Below are 12,775 nucleotides of genomic sequence, written 5' to 3'. Positions count from 1 at the left end.
GTGATCAATTGATTTTGCCTCCTCTGGCCAGATGCTGGCCATAGGTTTTTATATTACTGTACATGGGTCGGTTGTATGCGGGTTGGCATGGTGGACGTGCCAAATAGTGCATTGGTACGGATTTTGACTTGGCGTGTCTTGGGAGTGGCTCGGCCTCGGGGTTCCCGAGCCAAGCAGTGCCTTAGTACGGATTTTGACTTGGCATTTCTCGGGAGTGGCTCAGCCTCGGGAACAGTACGTTAGTACGGATTCTGACTTGGCATGTCTCGGGAGCGGCTCGGCCTTGAGGTTCCCGAGGTTGAGCAGTGTCTTAGTACGGATTCTGACTTGGTGTGTCTTGGGGGCGGTGTTGTCTCGGGGTTCCCGAGGTCGAGTAGTGCCTTAGTACGGATTCCGACTATGGCTGATGACGTCAGATTCTGACGTGTCTTGGGCCAAAATATATCGTATCAAGTGTCATGAACTAAGTTTATATATGACAAGTTCAATGTAGTATTTATGTGTGCTTGTGTATTTTATTTTTGTTTATGTTTTACATAATCTAATTTTTATTGTCATTTATGATCATTTCTGGTTTATGCACGTAAATTGTGTGCAGTCATTATGTATAAGTAAAACTGTCCAAAAACAAGTTATTCAGACAACCATTTTGGAAGATTTCTAAGTGTATGGAGCAATACAAAATGTCAACTATTATAACACCCTAGAACTATTAGAGTAGCACATGACAAGATAAGTCTTTGGGCTATTATTTAAAACTGATTTGTTATCTTATTTCATAATAGTATATGTGGGCACTTGTGAAGGCTTTTGAGTGGATCACCTTTAGATCCTTTATCATATGATCATTCATAACTTACGAATTCTATATTTATAATTTGCATTGTCTATCAAATGTTTGCTAAAATGTCGAGTTAAATATTTCTTTTAGCCCATCTTCTCTTATGCAGATCCTTAGGGGATCCTAAAATATTATAGGGAGGCTAACCCTTTACAGATGGATATGCATGGGTAGTGCATGATTTATGCAAAACTAATTGAGACCATGATAAATGTTATCAGAGCGGAACAAGCATATTGAGAAACACTTATGCAATCATGAAGGACCTAGTAGGACTATATGAGAGTAGCTAATACGCATCACCATTTAAGGGGAAACGAGCATAGAGACATAGGGAAATGAGTTACTCAAATGAGTGAACATCTTATATTAATATTCAGAAAAATGATCAATCTTTCACAGGAGAGATGTCATGAGCGAAAGCTTTGACGACATCGTCGAAAGAATAAGTATGGGAGAATGCTATAGATAAGTTTATACATAATATGTTTTGATGTAATGTTCTTGTGTATTTGTCTTTCAATTTTGTTTATACTTTGAATATCATGTAGAGGATTATATGGGTTGACAATCTTATTTGGGTTAGTTTTTATGGTCATTTCTAGTCTGTACACACGTTGGTTATGTGCAATTATTGTACAAAGATAAAACTGTCAAAAAAATATACCATCCAAGCAGTCAATTTGGGTAGTTTTTGGATGTACAGAGAAGTGCAAAATGTTAACCGATACATCATCCTAAAGCTATCCAAGTGGCATCATAGTTTGATGAGCCTTTCAGGTATTATTGTCTATAGTTAATTCATTGTTTTGTTCCTAAATGATGTCATGTGAGCACTTGTGGACACTTTTAATTACGGTAAACCATCTTAGACCATTTATCGCGTGATTGTTCAGAGCTTTCGAAATCTATGTTTGTAATTTATATTATCTATCAAATATCTGTTTATGAGATTCTACGTCAAACATTTCTTGTAACTCGTCTTTTCTTATGTAAATCCTTATGAGATTTAAACAGTTACATGGATAGATGAACACACAAGGGCACCACATGATTTATGTAAAATCTTATCTTATACGGATAATCTTATCTTTAAAAAAAATTATATCAGAATAAAAAAAAAGATATTATGCTTAAAAAATTTAAAAACTCGGGACTTATTCAAAATTACCAATAAGCCTTTTTTTTTGTTATTGTAAGAGAAATTTGAGTTCATGTGGAAAAATAAGCTCTACCATCTTGTGAAAATTTAAGTCAAACATTTGAGAGGTCATGTGGAAAAATAAGCGATCCATGTGAAATCAAATACCAAATTCCACAAACAAGATATGAATAAATTGTCACCATAACTTTATCAAGCATTAACGGAGCAAAGAAAAGTCATGTCCACTTGCCATCCATGTAGGGAACTTATTATGATACCCAAAAATTCTATGGCAAATTTGGTAAATATTAATTTGATTCACAGATTTTTTAATATTAATTGATTCTATTGATCGACAAATTTGGTATAACTTTTAATTCAAATAATTATTATATCATGACGAGAAACATATAATTATTTGATTAATCCCCAGAATGATGTTTAATTAAACCAACAATGTTGTCTTGATTTCATCGTTAAATATGTAATTGAGTTATATACTTATTCTATTTTTTTGATAATCATAAATTTTGTTCTCAAATATTAGTTAAAGAAATTACAATTAATATTTCGTTTCTCGAAGATTACATTTTTGTCCTCCTACCAATACGTAATTCTCTCATCACCCCATATTCACTGATTTGGGCAGCAAATAACGGAGTCCGAAGCAGATGCGGCTCCGAAACGCAAACGGAGTGCGGCGGTGTTAAGTTCGGATCCGAAATCACAGTCGGAGCTTGACGACCAAGACGTCTGCTACCCGCTCGAGTACCTGCCCAAAACCTTCCACGTGGGGCCCATCATTCTTTACGATGAGGGCTTGGGTAGACAAAGGAGTAATTAGACGAACTTCGATGCTTTTGCTCCTATTAAGGGGCTCCCAAATCGGCCGAGAAGGAGATCTAAACCCTAACCCTACCCTAATCCTCCAAATAAAAATCTCATCTGCCTCGAAGCAGATCGATCGAAGCAGATTCAGGAGGTGCTTGGCCTCTCCTCGATCAACTCCCTGCGCCCGATTTCTCTTCCCGGAAGTAGATCGGTAGCGATTCTGGTAATCTTGATCACTGCTATGCGGTTGAATTGCAAATAATCTAACTTTCTTATGTTGTTGCGGGGATCAAGACGGGTATTGCCTTTTCTCACAGTAATTCTGGGCTTTTTTTGGCATCTTTGGATGTTGGATTTTGCTTTTGGCGTCAAGTCAATCGATTTGATTGTTGTTCGAGGGAGATCGGATTTGTTATTTGGAATTGATATTTCTCTGTCGAAATTTAGATGTCTCAGGACTTTTAAAGGTAGCCCTTTTTTTGTGTGTATCCTCAGATATAACGCTAATGGTTGGTCCTTTTTCTGGGTTTCCTGGTTCTCATCTAATTGATCTTGATGAAATTGACCTGATCTTATATTCATTTTTAGTTCTGTGATGTACTGACTTGATGGTGTTCGTCTTGTTGATTTCTGTAATTGATGATGTCTAAGAGAATTTAATATTTTTGAAAATTTTCCTCGTAGTTTCCGTGGTCAGGAAAACTTTAAATGCTAGAGTTATGCTTCAAGGATCCTATAAATAATCAACTTTCTGTAACTGTTGAAACCTTGTTTGTGGTAACTTCCTAATCGATCATGTAGGTACTGTTAGATGCAATCCGTTTCACATTTGACAGAAGAATCTGATATTGGGATTATATCAGATCTGCTGCAGCTTTAAGTGCTTAATCCTGAGTTGGAGAACACCAATTAAGGTTCTTGAGATCTGGTGAGATACTGCAACGCAATACCTACTGAATAATGGCACAGGAAAGCTGGAAGAAGGAGACTGATCAGACTGAATGTGAGACACCTGAAGGCCCAATTTTATGTGCAAATAACTGTGGCTTTTTCGGGAGTGCCATGACCAATAACTTGTGTTCCAAGTGTTACAAAGACCTTGTCATGAAGCATAAGTCAATGGTAACTCTATCTGTTACTGAGTCAGGCAAAATGACTGTTATTCCTTCATCTTCGGTGCAAATTGAACCTACTGTTGAAGTTTTGGATAAGATAAGTGGACCCTGTGAGGTGAACATGGTTAAGGATCGAGTGGAGGACTCGTGCAACAAACAGCCAGCTAACCGTTGTTTCCAGTGCAAGAAAAGGGTAGGATTAACAGGGTTCAAATGCCGATGCAGCAGCACCTTCTGCTCAGCTCACAGGTACCCTGAAACTCATGAATGCTCATTTGACTACAAGACTGCTGGTCGAGAGGCTATATCCAAGGAGAACCCCGTTGTCAAGGCAGAAAAGATTGAGAAAATCTGAAGTTGTTGCTGATGCTGTTCTTGAGAAAGGTATAAATGTCACTGTCTGTCTTTGATGGCATATTACCATTGAATTCTCATAGTCATATCAGATGAAAGGGAGTGTCATGATACCTTATATTGTTAGATGGTAATGTCAGTGTGCTTTTCAGCAGTAAATAATGTAAAAAGAAACTGTGTGTTTCTTCTTTGATGTTAAATATCCTTTCACTCTTTAGCGAAATGTTCTGAACTATGGGTTTGTTCTGTCTGAATCTTTTTCTTGTGGCATAAGGAACAAATTCAGTAACTTTATGTTCTAATATTTCACTAACCACAACTAGTACTGTAGAGGGACAATATCGATAAACACTAAACTGAGAATCTGAAATGAAATTTCCAACTAGAAATTTGCTTCAGTCTTCTGAGATGTTTGTGATAGTTTGTCAATCATCTCCCATTCTTGCGTGACTCTTTTCCACACTTCTGATGCATCACAATTTGCATATTTTCTGGTTCAGTTCTTTAAACTTTGTATGTTCCACACTTCTGATGTATCACAATTTGCATATTTTCTGGTTCAGTTCTTTAAACTTTGTATGTGGTTCGTCTACTGTGAAACGGCAGGTGGTTGATGCGATAGGATGTTAATCATCCTTATTTTTGAAAATCGGTGACTATTGCTAACACAAAGAATTAACTTTCTTGGTGATTTGTCCTGCTCTTTTGGTCCTAGAGTTGGAATGACAAAACACAGCAGCTGGATGACCATTTTGGCTGACTTTGGAAGCTGTCTGATATATTTAATTCATTAATGACTATTTTCTTAATTTATTTAGTAAATTTTGTCAGATAGTTTAAATGAGTGAGAGATACACTATGGCAGACAGGTTTATGCTACTTTTAAACTAGAACTTAGAATATCATCGCATTGGCACCTGCTACACCATCAAAAGAGTCTAGCTAACAGTTCACATGATTTCTTATGTTTTGTATGTGGAAGACATTGATATGCAATTTTACAGAAAGGACATGTTAGGCAACCTAATGCAAGCTGTCTTTTACCTAACATTCTGGTTCTAGAGCTTCATATTTAAGTATGTTCTTAACCTTGGTTGAGAGTGCAAGTGTTTCTTTTTCAGTACATATTGAATTTTGCTGATTCCATCATTGAGATTTGTAGCACTCGTCGAACTTTAACTTGTGTTTGAGGTATATCAGTTTGTTCTAGGTGAGGAAGTTCAGCTGCTTTGCAAAGATGTAGTCATACAGATTACTGCAACCACCATCAAATTTTGCATTTTATTTTCATTACCTAAAGAGATGTTGTATCCAATAGCAACATAAGATTTGGGACTGACCTCCAAATCCAAAAATAGTTGAGAAAAATTCAAAAACATTACAGTATTTATTTAATGCAATGCAATAAAATTCTTGAGTTGTGCTTCTGAACTGTTGCTGTTGGATGAGAAACTTCAAATTATGAGGGTGGACAAAGAAGCTTAGTTTCACAAAACATGATTACTAAACTTCTTTTCTAAAAGGTTTGCTGAACATATTCCTTCAGGACTTGTTGCGCACCATGGTTGCATGTGACATTTGATCTCTTCTATATTGTATATGGTCTCTCTCTCTCTCTCTCTCTCTCTCTCTTTGGATTCAGGGACCTTGTTATAACTTATTGTACACCATGATTGCATGTTTATTTCATCACTTGTATATTGTATATGGTCTTTCTCCTTTGATTCAGGGACCTTATCATAACAGCCACTGCCTATTTCTATAGAAACACAACCATTGCAGACAAAATTAAAGAGGTTGGTTGTTGTTCATTCTAGTCTGCCTACATGGAGTCAAATAATTGAAACTAAAAGCAAAGGAAGTTAGGTCTGTGAAACCACAGATTGTTTCTCTTAATGCTGTACTACTAATTGCAAATTAATATCTTGTATCTACATGTATGTGAGTAATACTTCATGCATGTTTCAAGCACAATTCAACTGCTCATAGACATTACAGCTTTGACATAGTGTACACAGCAATTTCTACTCACTCTGAACATAATAATGCTTGTTCTGTTTACCGCTGAAAGGCTTACCATGCACCAAACTTTATTTTCATTATCTTGGCTAATTAAGCTATCCTTCATATCATCTCCATCACAGTGGGTATTTCTGCAATGCTCATATTGTGGAGATCACTGGATCATCCACATTTATCTGGATGATACCTTGTGTTTGCAGACAATATTAGTCTCTTTCTCATGTCATCAGTGTGGGACATGGTTTCATCTAAATGCTTACCCTATATCAGTGGCTGACAATAAACAGTCTCAGGATAAATATACAAGTTTGCAGATGTTGATATCTTTTGGTTCATAACTTGATGAGGGAATCCTTTTTGAGCTTGCCTACAACATCTTATTGTGCCAGTGCTTTCAATTAGATCTTTTCTTCTGTGGTGTTCTTCTCTTCCCTATTGTTGTACCAACTGTTTTGACTAATGGATATATTTTCCTGAGCTGTTTTGACCCTTCTGAGAATTGTCTTTTTGTGTAAAAGAAGAGGTGTGGTTTAACAAATGGATTGTATGTCTGCTCTACAATAATTTCCTGAGTTCTTTTTTCCTGTAAATAAAAAATATCATTTTATAAGAATCCACCGAGAAAATAAGGTAAAAATATTATCTTATTAAACAAAAGAGAATATATATATATATATATATATATATATATATATATTATCTTATTAAACAAAAGAGAATATATATATATATATATATATATATATATATATATATATATATATATATATATATATATATATATATAATCGTCGACTGCCGGTTCGACATGGAACCGGAAAAATTAGAATTCGATTTTGGTTCGATTTGAAACCCGAAAAATCGTGTTTGATTCGAACTCGAACCGAACCGTAAACAACGCACGTGGAACAAAGAGAGCACTGACGTCCAAATCGGAATCCGGTCGCGGTAGCGAGCGGCGTAGACCTTATTCGACCGCTCTCCTTCCAACCCGGACGTCGTGCGGGTGGTGCCGATGCTTCGCCAGGAACCCTGGAATCCCTCTTCGTTCACGATCTCCGGTTGCCGATTCTTTCGTCGCGCCCCTCGAACTACAGATCCAAATCCGCATTTCGGCCCTCGTCTCTTCAATTTCCCAATCTTCCGAAAGTCTAGGTCTCGTTCTCGAATCTGTTAACAATTGGAGTTTGGAGGTCAACATTGCTCCGGAAAGTTCTAGCGTTTGGCGTTCGTCGGTACGGTTCTGGAAATCAACTGTTTGGTTCAGGTGAAAAGGCGTGGTTTTTATTGCGAAGATTATTCTTTTTGTAATAATATATACATCTCTAGAATGCCGCCGATTCTATCGTCTTCGAAGGCGGTTGCCAGGTTTTTATCTGGCAAGAAACGATGTTTGGATCTCGGAGTTTGGTCTGGATTGGTGGGAAGCCACCCTGAGGCAGGAAAGAGGACGGCGAGATTCGCGCAGACTCGGTGTTTGGCTAGTTTTGCTGGCTGCGGAAGTCCCTGCATTGGTGAAGTGTTTCATTCTGGCGAAGTGCTCGCTCCCTCTGTTGGTTATTCCCATCGCTACGACCAAAGAAGGTGGTTTCTTGGTTGCGGGGATGGAGAAGAGGGAACCATCCTTTCCAAGATCTATGAGGAGCGACGTGTGATTGGGTACGCGTCTGGAGCTTGCTCTTCTGGGCAATTACATTTCGTGATTTATCTCTATGTGCCACTGTTGTGTTCGTTTCTTGAGCATTACACTCTACTCTCGTTTTTGTTGTCTTTTTCTCTGTTCATTCTTGTGCCTCCAGTGACTGCTAAATCAGCACTTGTTTTATTTTGCACAGGGTAGCTAACGAATCAATGCTGGTTAATGCATCGCTTACTTTCCAGATAGATGTTTTTTTTTTGCCCCCTTATTTTTAAGCAATTAACTTGCAAGCCTAGATTTATCCTTCATCTTGAGTGATCTCTATCTTTTGTGCATTGCTTGTTCGCATGCTAACTTATGTTGCACCCAGAAGAACGGGGTAATCGGCAGAAATCGTTCATATTGTCCTTTGTCAGAGTAGTTATTTTTCTAAAGCCATTGGGGAAAACTTATTTGTCTTCTTTGATCAGGTACTCTCCTGAACAGTTATTTGATGTGGTTGCTGCCGTTGATATGTATGAGGAGTTTTTACCATGGTGCCAGAGGTCTAGGATTATTAAGCGGAATAGTGATGGCTCATTTGACGCTGAGCTGGAGATTGGTTTTAAGTTCCTCGTTGAAAGTTATGTTTCTCATGTAGAAATGGAGAAACCAAAGTATATTAAGGTTTTAAACTTACTCTGCTTCCTGACTTGGTTAGTTATTTGATATACTTACGGCAGATTGTCATCTAGGACCTTTTTTTGCTTTTATTTTATGATTTTCTTTGTACATAGTTTTTAATTCTCTAAGATGCTGTGGTAAGTCAAAAGAGACCTATGAATGATGTAATTAGACAAGGTAAGTCAACTACTATTAGTGGTGTGAGGAGAAATAAAAAAAACCTATAAATATTTTATAAAAAATAAAAGATTAGCTTGACAGAGATTCTATCTTGAGCAGAGCTCAATATTTACTCAATCATAGCATGAATCAATGGTCTAGACAGTTTTGTTGGCATATGTTCTTCAAGGACCTAGTTCCTTTTGTGATCTGTCTCCTGCCTTATATGGAGCAAGGTTTGTTGTACCGCCCAGTATGGGTGATATATACCGGTCCGATAAGAGGCTGGTATGGGCGGTACATACTGATTTGTTGGTACACTCCATTGTACCATGTGTCAGTATGCTGGTACTATTCGATACCAATATTCCCGTAAGGCGAACCATATATGGAGGCAATATATATTGCTTCAACATATGGTCTCAGCATATGTTCTTCAAGGGCCAATCTATTTCTCAAAATTGTGTGGTACTCTTCCGTTGGCTGGATATAATGACAACAAGCTGTTACTCCCAACTGTTCGGGATTAATTACATGGATCTTATCCCTCATTTGAACTCCAGTCAGGGCTGTTTTGCTAATGGAAAATTATTTGGAACTAGTAAACATTCATAAATTTGTATTGTGTTGATCTCAACAGTATTGTTCATGACTTCATACATGTAAATCTTAGCCTGGAATTTAGTTGTCTTGTAAATTTCCAGTTTATCATATTTAGTATATATTTTATACTTAAAAGTAAGATATGTTTTAATCTCTTTTGTTTGAGGGAATTATTAACAGTGTAATGCATGTCAGTCAGACGAGGTATTGTTTGTTTTCGTATTGCAAGATACAATTATACCTATGATGTTGGCAAGCATAAGGATGCTAGTTTGATTGCCATATTGATTGAAACTAATAATGTTGGATGCTGATGCATATATGCTTTCTAAACGCAAAAGAGTTAAATTCTAGGCCTTGAACTTCCGTTCTGTATGATAGCAACTAGATCTAGTGTTACACATTCAGGTTGTTACTCATTTTGAGTTTTTAAGAGTGGTAACTCAATTTCATTGTTTTCTCGTAAACGTTAGTGATATTGATTGGTAACCTTATTATTACTTGCAGACCACTGCTTCAGAAAATGGCCTTTTTGACCACTTGATTAACATTTGGGAGTTTTATCCTGGTCCAGTTCCAGGAACTTGTGACCTTTACTTCTTGGTGGATTTTAAGTTTCAGTCACCATTATATCGCCAGGTAAATATAATTGAAATTTTCACTTTTTCTCAACATATTTGGTTGTCTTTTGACTCTCAACATTTTGGTTCTACTTTTACGTTGTACTTCCTTTTGAGATGAAATGTTGGATCACTTTTTAGAACCTCACACTGTACCTCTAATAGCATAACTTTCTCTGATAGTGAATGTGTTTTATTTATATGCTTTATTAGTATGAATTTCCTTTCTAGAAGATCAAAGAATTACTTTTTTCTGGTTAACTTGCCTTCTGTTTTTAAGATGTGCTGTCAAATATTCTTAGGAATGCGATTGAGAAAGGTTAATCTTCTTCTTGCATTTATGTACATAAAGTACAAACTAAATTCTTGTGTAGGGTTTTTTTTAAACAAAAATGTTATACAGAATACTTTGTTTTTCTTGTCGGACTCTGATATGGTGTTCATAAATTGTTCATTCTTCTGTTGTAACTTTAACATTTCTGTCTCAACCTAATTATGCTGATTGGGTTATATATTTGTGTTTGCCACTCTCTTATGTTGTGGCAGGTGGCATCAATGTTTTTTAAGGAGGTGGTCTCTCAACTAGTTACTTCTTTCGATGATCGCTGTCGTAGAATCTATGGTACTGCCGTCCAAGTTCTTGAAACATCTTATGGACAAAGCACATAAGCCTGGCTGGTCATCTCGAGCACGTCAGATGATGATGGTGGCTGCGAATGTTTAGGCTAGTAAATCAGTTTGGGATGGCATAATTCGCCTCTCAATTTGCATGTTTCAACTACATGCAAATTCTTGGATATGTGTGATTTCTACCAGCATATCCAAGTGTTTTCCAAAACCACATTCTCTATTTCTTTCAGGCCCTGAAAATTCTTGTGCAAACATTCATCGTTTGGAGGATATCTTATATGGTAATGAAGACATTTCGACGAGAGATGTGCAAACATGCATTGTTATTTTACTTGCTAGCATCGTTAGCGTTGCGGTAGATCTTCAGTTATTAGCAACAAAAGGATTTAGCGAAAAACATGTGAATGAGAAAATGTGTCACTGCAAAATGGAACTCATATTTGCTAATAGTATGTGTAAAGCAATTTTCACAACCTTTGGCAATTGTTTTTCTGAAATGCAGCCACTGAGGATTATGGTTGGCTATAACTCAGAATTTTGCAGAGGAAAGAGGATTTGCTTGCATGAGAGTGATCTAGCTTTGTACTCTGGCCTTTCTTGGTGAATGGAACAAATATATGTCGTGGAAAACAGTACTTGAGATCAGGGATGTGTTCATCCAACTTGGTGTCTGTACACAAGGTTTAGCGCAAATACATCATGTTTGGTTGATCTCTGTTTGCCATTGCCTCAAAATAATCAGTCAGTGATAGAAATTAGGGGTAGCATCTAAGGGCAGTTCTTTACCTCCTTCAAAAGCCATCCACTTTGGCTCATTGTGTTCAGGGATTTCCTGAGCTGCTCCACTGAAGGTTTTCTACCTCATAAGCAAACTTCATGCAAGAGGGAAGCATTTGCTCTCTCTCTCTCTCTCTCTCTCTCTCTCTCTAATTGCTGTGATCTACCAAAGTATATGAGATAAACAGTCCCATGTCACCCTGTATTGGGCACTTAAACACATGATGAACACAAAGAAGCAACTCAAGACAAGCTCAGTGTGATGGGCATATATGCATCATGGTGGACTTTTTGTTCTTGCTATGCTTTTTCTTGTATGAATATTGGGAAATGAACACCGCAAAACTTCAAGTATCAGCTAATTTAGATGCTCTGCTTCATAGCAGCAGCATTTATCATGAAGTCACTCGGAGAAGAAGCTCATTTTAGCAGACCAAACCAGTCTCGACAATCCATGCAACAAAGAAGTGATTCACGTCAAGCAACATTTAAGATGAATTCATGAAGTTTCTAACTCCACTGAGATCAAATCCTCTGTACATGGCATAGGAAGCAAACAAATAACAGAGACGAAGCTCGGAGAAGTGGAAGAAAACGGAGCCATGTTGAAACCTTGTCCTCCTTCAGAAGGACAGCGACGACTCATCCCCCACCTGCGACGTGCTTGCCGTCCTCCCAATCTTCTTGGGGGATGCTGTCTTCGACAGGTCGCCGGATCTCCTCCTCAGCATCTGCCGCATGCCGTCGGCCACCCGGACCGCCGGGTTGGACTTGGTCTTCCCGCAGAAGGACATGTGGGCGTCTATGGCTTCCTCGACGCCATGACACTTCCTCCTTCCCCTGCTCAGCTCATCTCTCACTGCCTCACAGCACAGCCCGCATAGCCACTTCCCGTCGAAGCTCTCCCTCACGCTGCCTATGTAGTCCTTGGTGCAGTCCTCCCGTAATCCGCAGCACTCGCACTTCACCAGCTCGATCTCCATTGCTCAATATCAATGTCAGCTGGACAGACAGCAGCAATATGCAGACAGAGCCCGTTGACATACAGGAATGGAGGTCTGGGGAGGGAAGGCAGGTCTTTATGGTTGAGAGCAAGAGCTACGTGATGAAAGGGATCAAGCCACAATTTGCTCCATGTTCTAAGGTAGGATTTGAGACAGAGTCAGCTGGAGTTGTCTCATGTTTGGTGTTTTCCTTTCATTTAATACCGGACGGGAAATGATTGGAGCAGTTGAGGCTGGCAATTTGGACTGTTACTGCCTAAAGATCACTTATCTGTCTTGAAACTTTTGGTGGATGCCTGCTTTGGTGATTCGAGGGGTAGACAAGTGTAGGATTAGTTGCACACTGGTTTCAGTGTTGTCAAGTTAGATTGAC

At 38.1% G+C, this 12,775-nt stretch overlaps 3 protein-coding genes across 4 annotated transcripts; 2 read left to right on the top strand and 1 right to left on the bottom strand.

Moving 5' to 3' along the window:
- The first annotated feature begins 3,631 nt into the window (after positions 1 to 3,631).
- LOC135678106 (zinc finger A20 and AN1 domain-containing stress-associated protein 6-like) lies at positions 3,632 to 4,502 on the top strand. The gene has a single exon (XM_065190504.1). It carries the CDS (start codon positions 3,777 to 3,779, stop codon positions 4,284 to 4,286), a length of 510 nt encoding a protein of 169 aa, XP_065046576.1. The 5' UTR covers positions 3,632 to 3,776; the 3' UTR covers positions 4,287 to 4,502.
- A 2,745-nt stretch (positions 4,503 to 7,247) lies between these two features.
- LOC135679821 (uncharacterized) lies at positions 7,248 to 11,412 on the top strand. Of its 2 annotated transcripts, none has more exons than XM_065193805.1 (5): positions 7,248 to 7,574; positions 7,637 to 7,966; positions 8,417 to 8,612; positions 9,879 to 10,010; positions 10,538 to 11,412. In XM_065193805.1, the coding sequence occupies exons 2-5, from the start codon at positions 7,638 to 7,640 to the stop codon at positions 10,658 to 10,660; spliced, it is 780 nt and encodes a 259-aa protein (XP_065049877.1). In that variant the 5' UTR covers positions 7,248 to 7,574; position 7,637; the 3' UTR covers positions 10,661 to 11,412. The 2 variants fall into 2 exon arrangements, with proteins under 2 accessions (XP_065049877.1, XP_065049876.1); XM_065193804.1 differs by having other exon boundaries at positions 7,248 to 7,542; positions 10,538 to 11,410.
- A 463-nt stretch (positions 11,413 to 11,875) lies between these two features.
- LOC135679819 (uncharacterized) lies at positions 11,876 to 12,742 on the bottom strand. The gene has a single exon (XM_065193803.1). It carries the CDS (start codon positions 12,379 to 12,381, stop codon positions 12,022 to 12,024), a length of 360 nt encoding a protein of 119 aa, XP_065049875.1. The 5' UTR covers positions 12,382 to 12,742; the 3' UTR covers positions 11,876 to 12,021.
- Between the last annotated feature and the right edge of the window lie 33 nt (positions 12,743 to 12,775).

Source organism: Musa acuminata, chromosome BXJ1-7, assembly GCF_036884655.1.
Source record: "Musa acuminata AAA Group cultivar baxijiao chromosome BXJ1-7, Cavendish_Baxijiao_AAA, whole genome shotgun sequence".
Taxonomy (NCBI): domain Eukaryota; kingdom Viridiplantae; phylum Streptophyta; class Magnoliopsida; order Zingiberales; family Musaceae; genus Musa; species Musa acuminata.
This window is presented reverse-complemented; position numbering and strand designations above follow the sequence as displayed.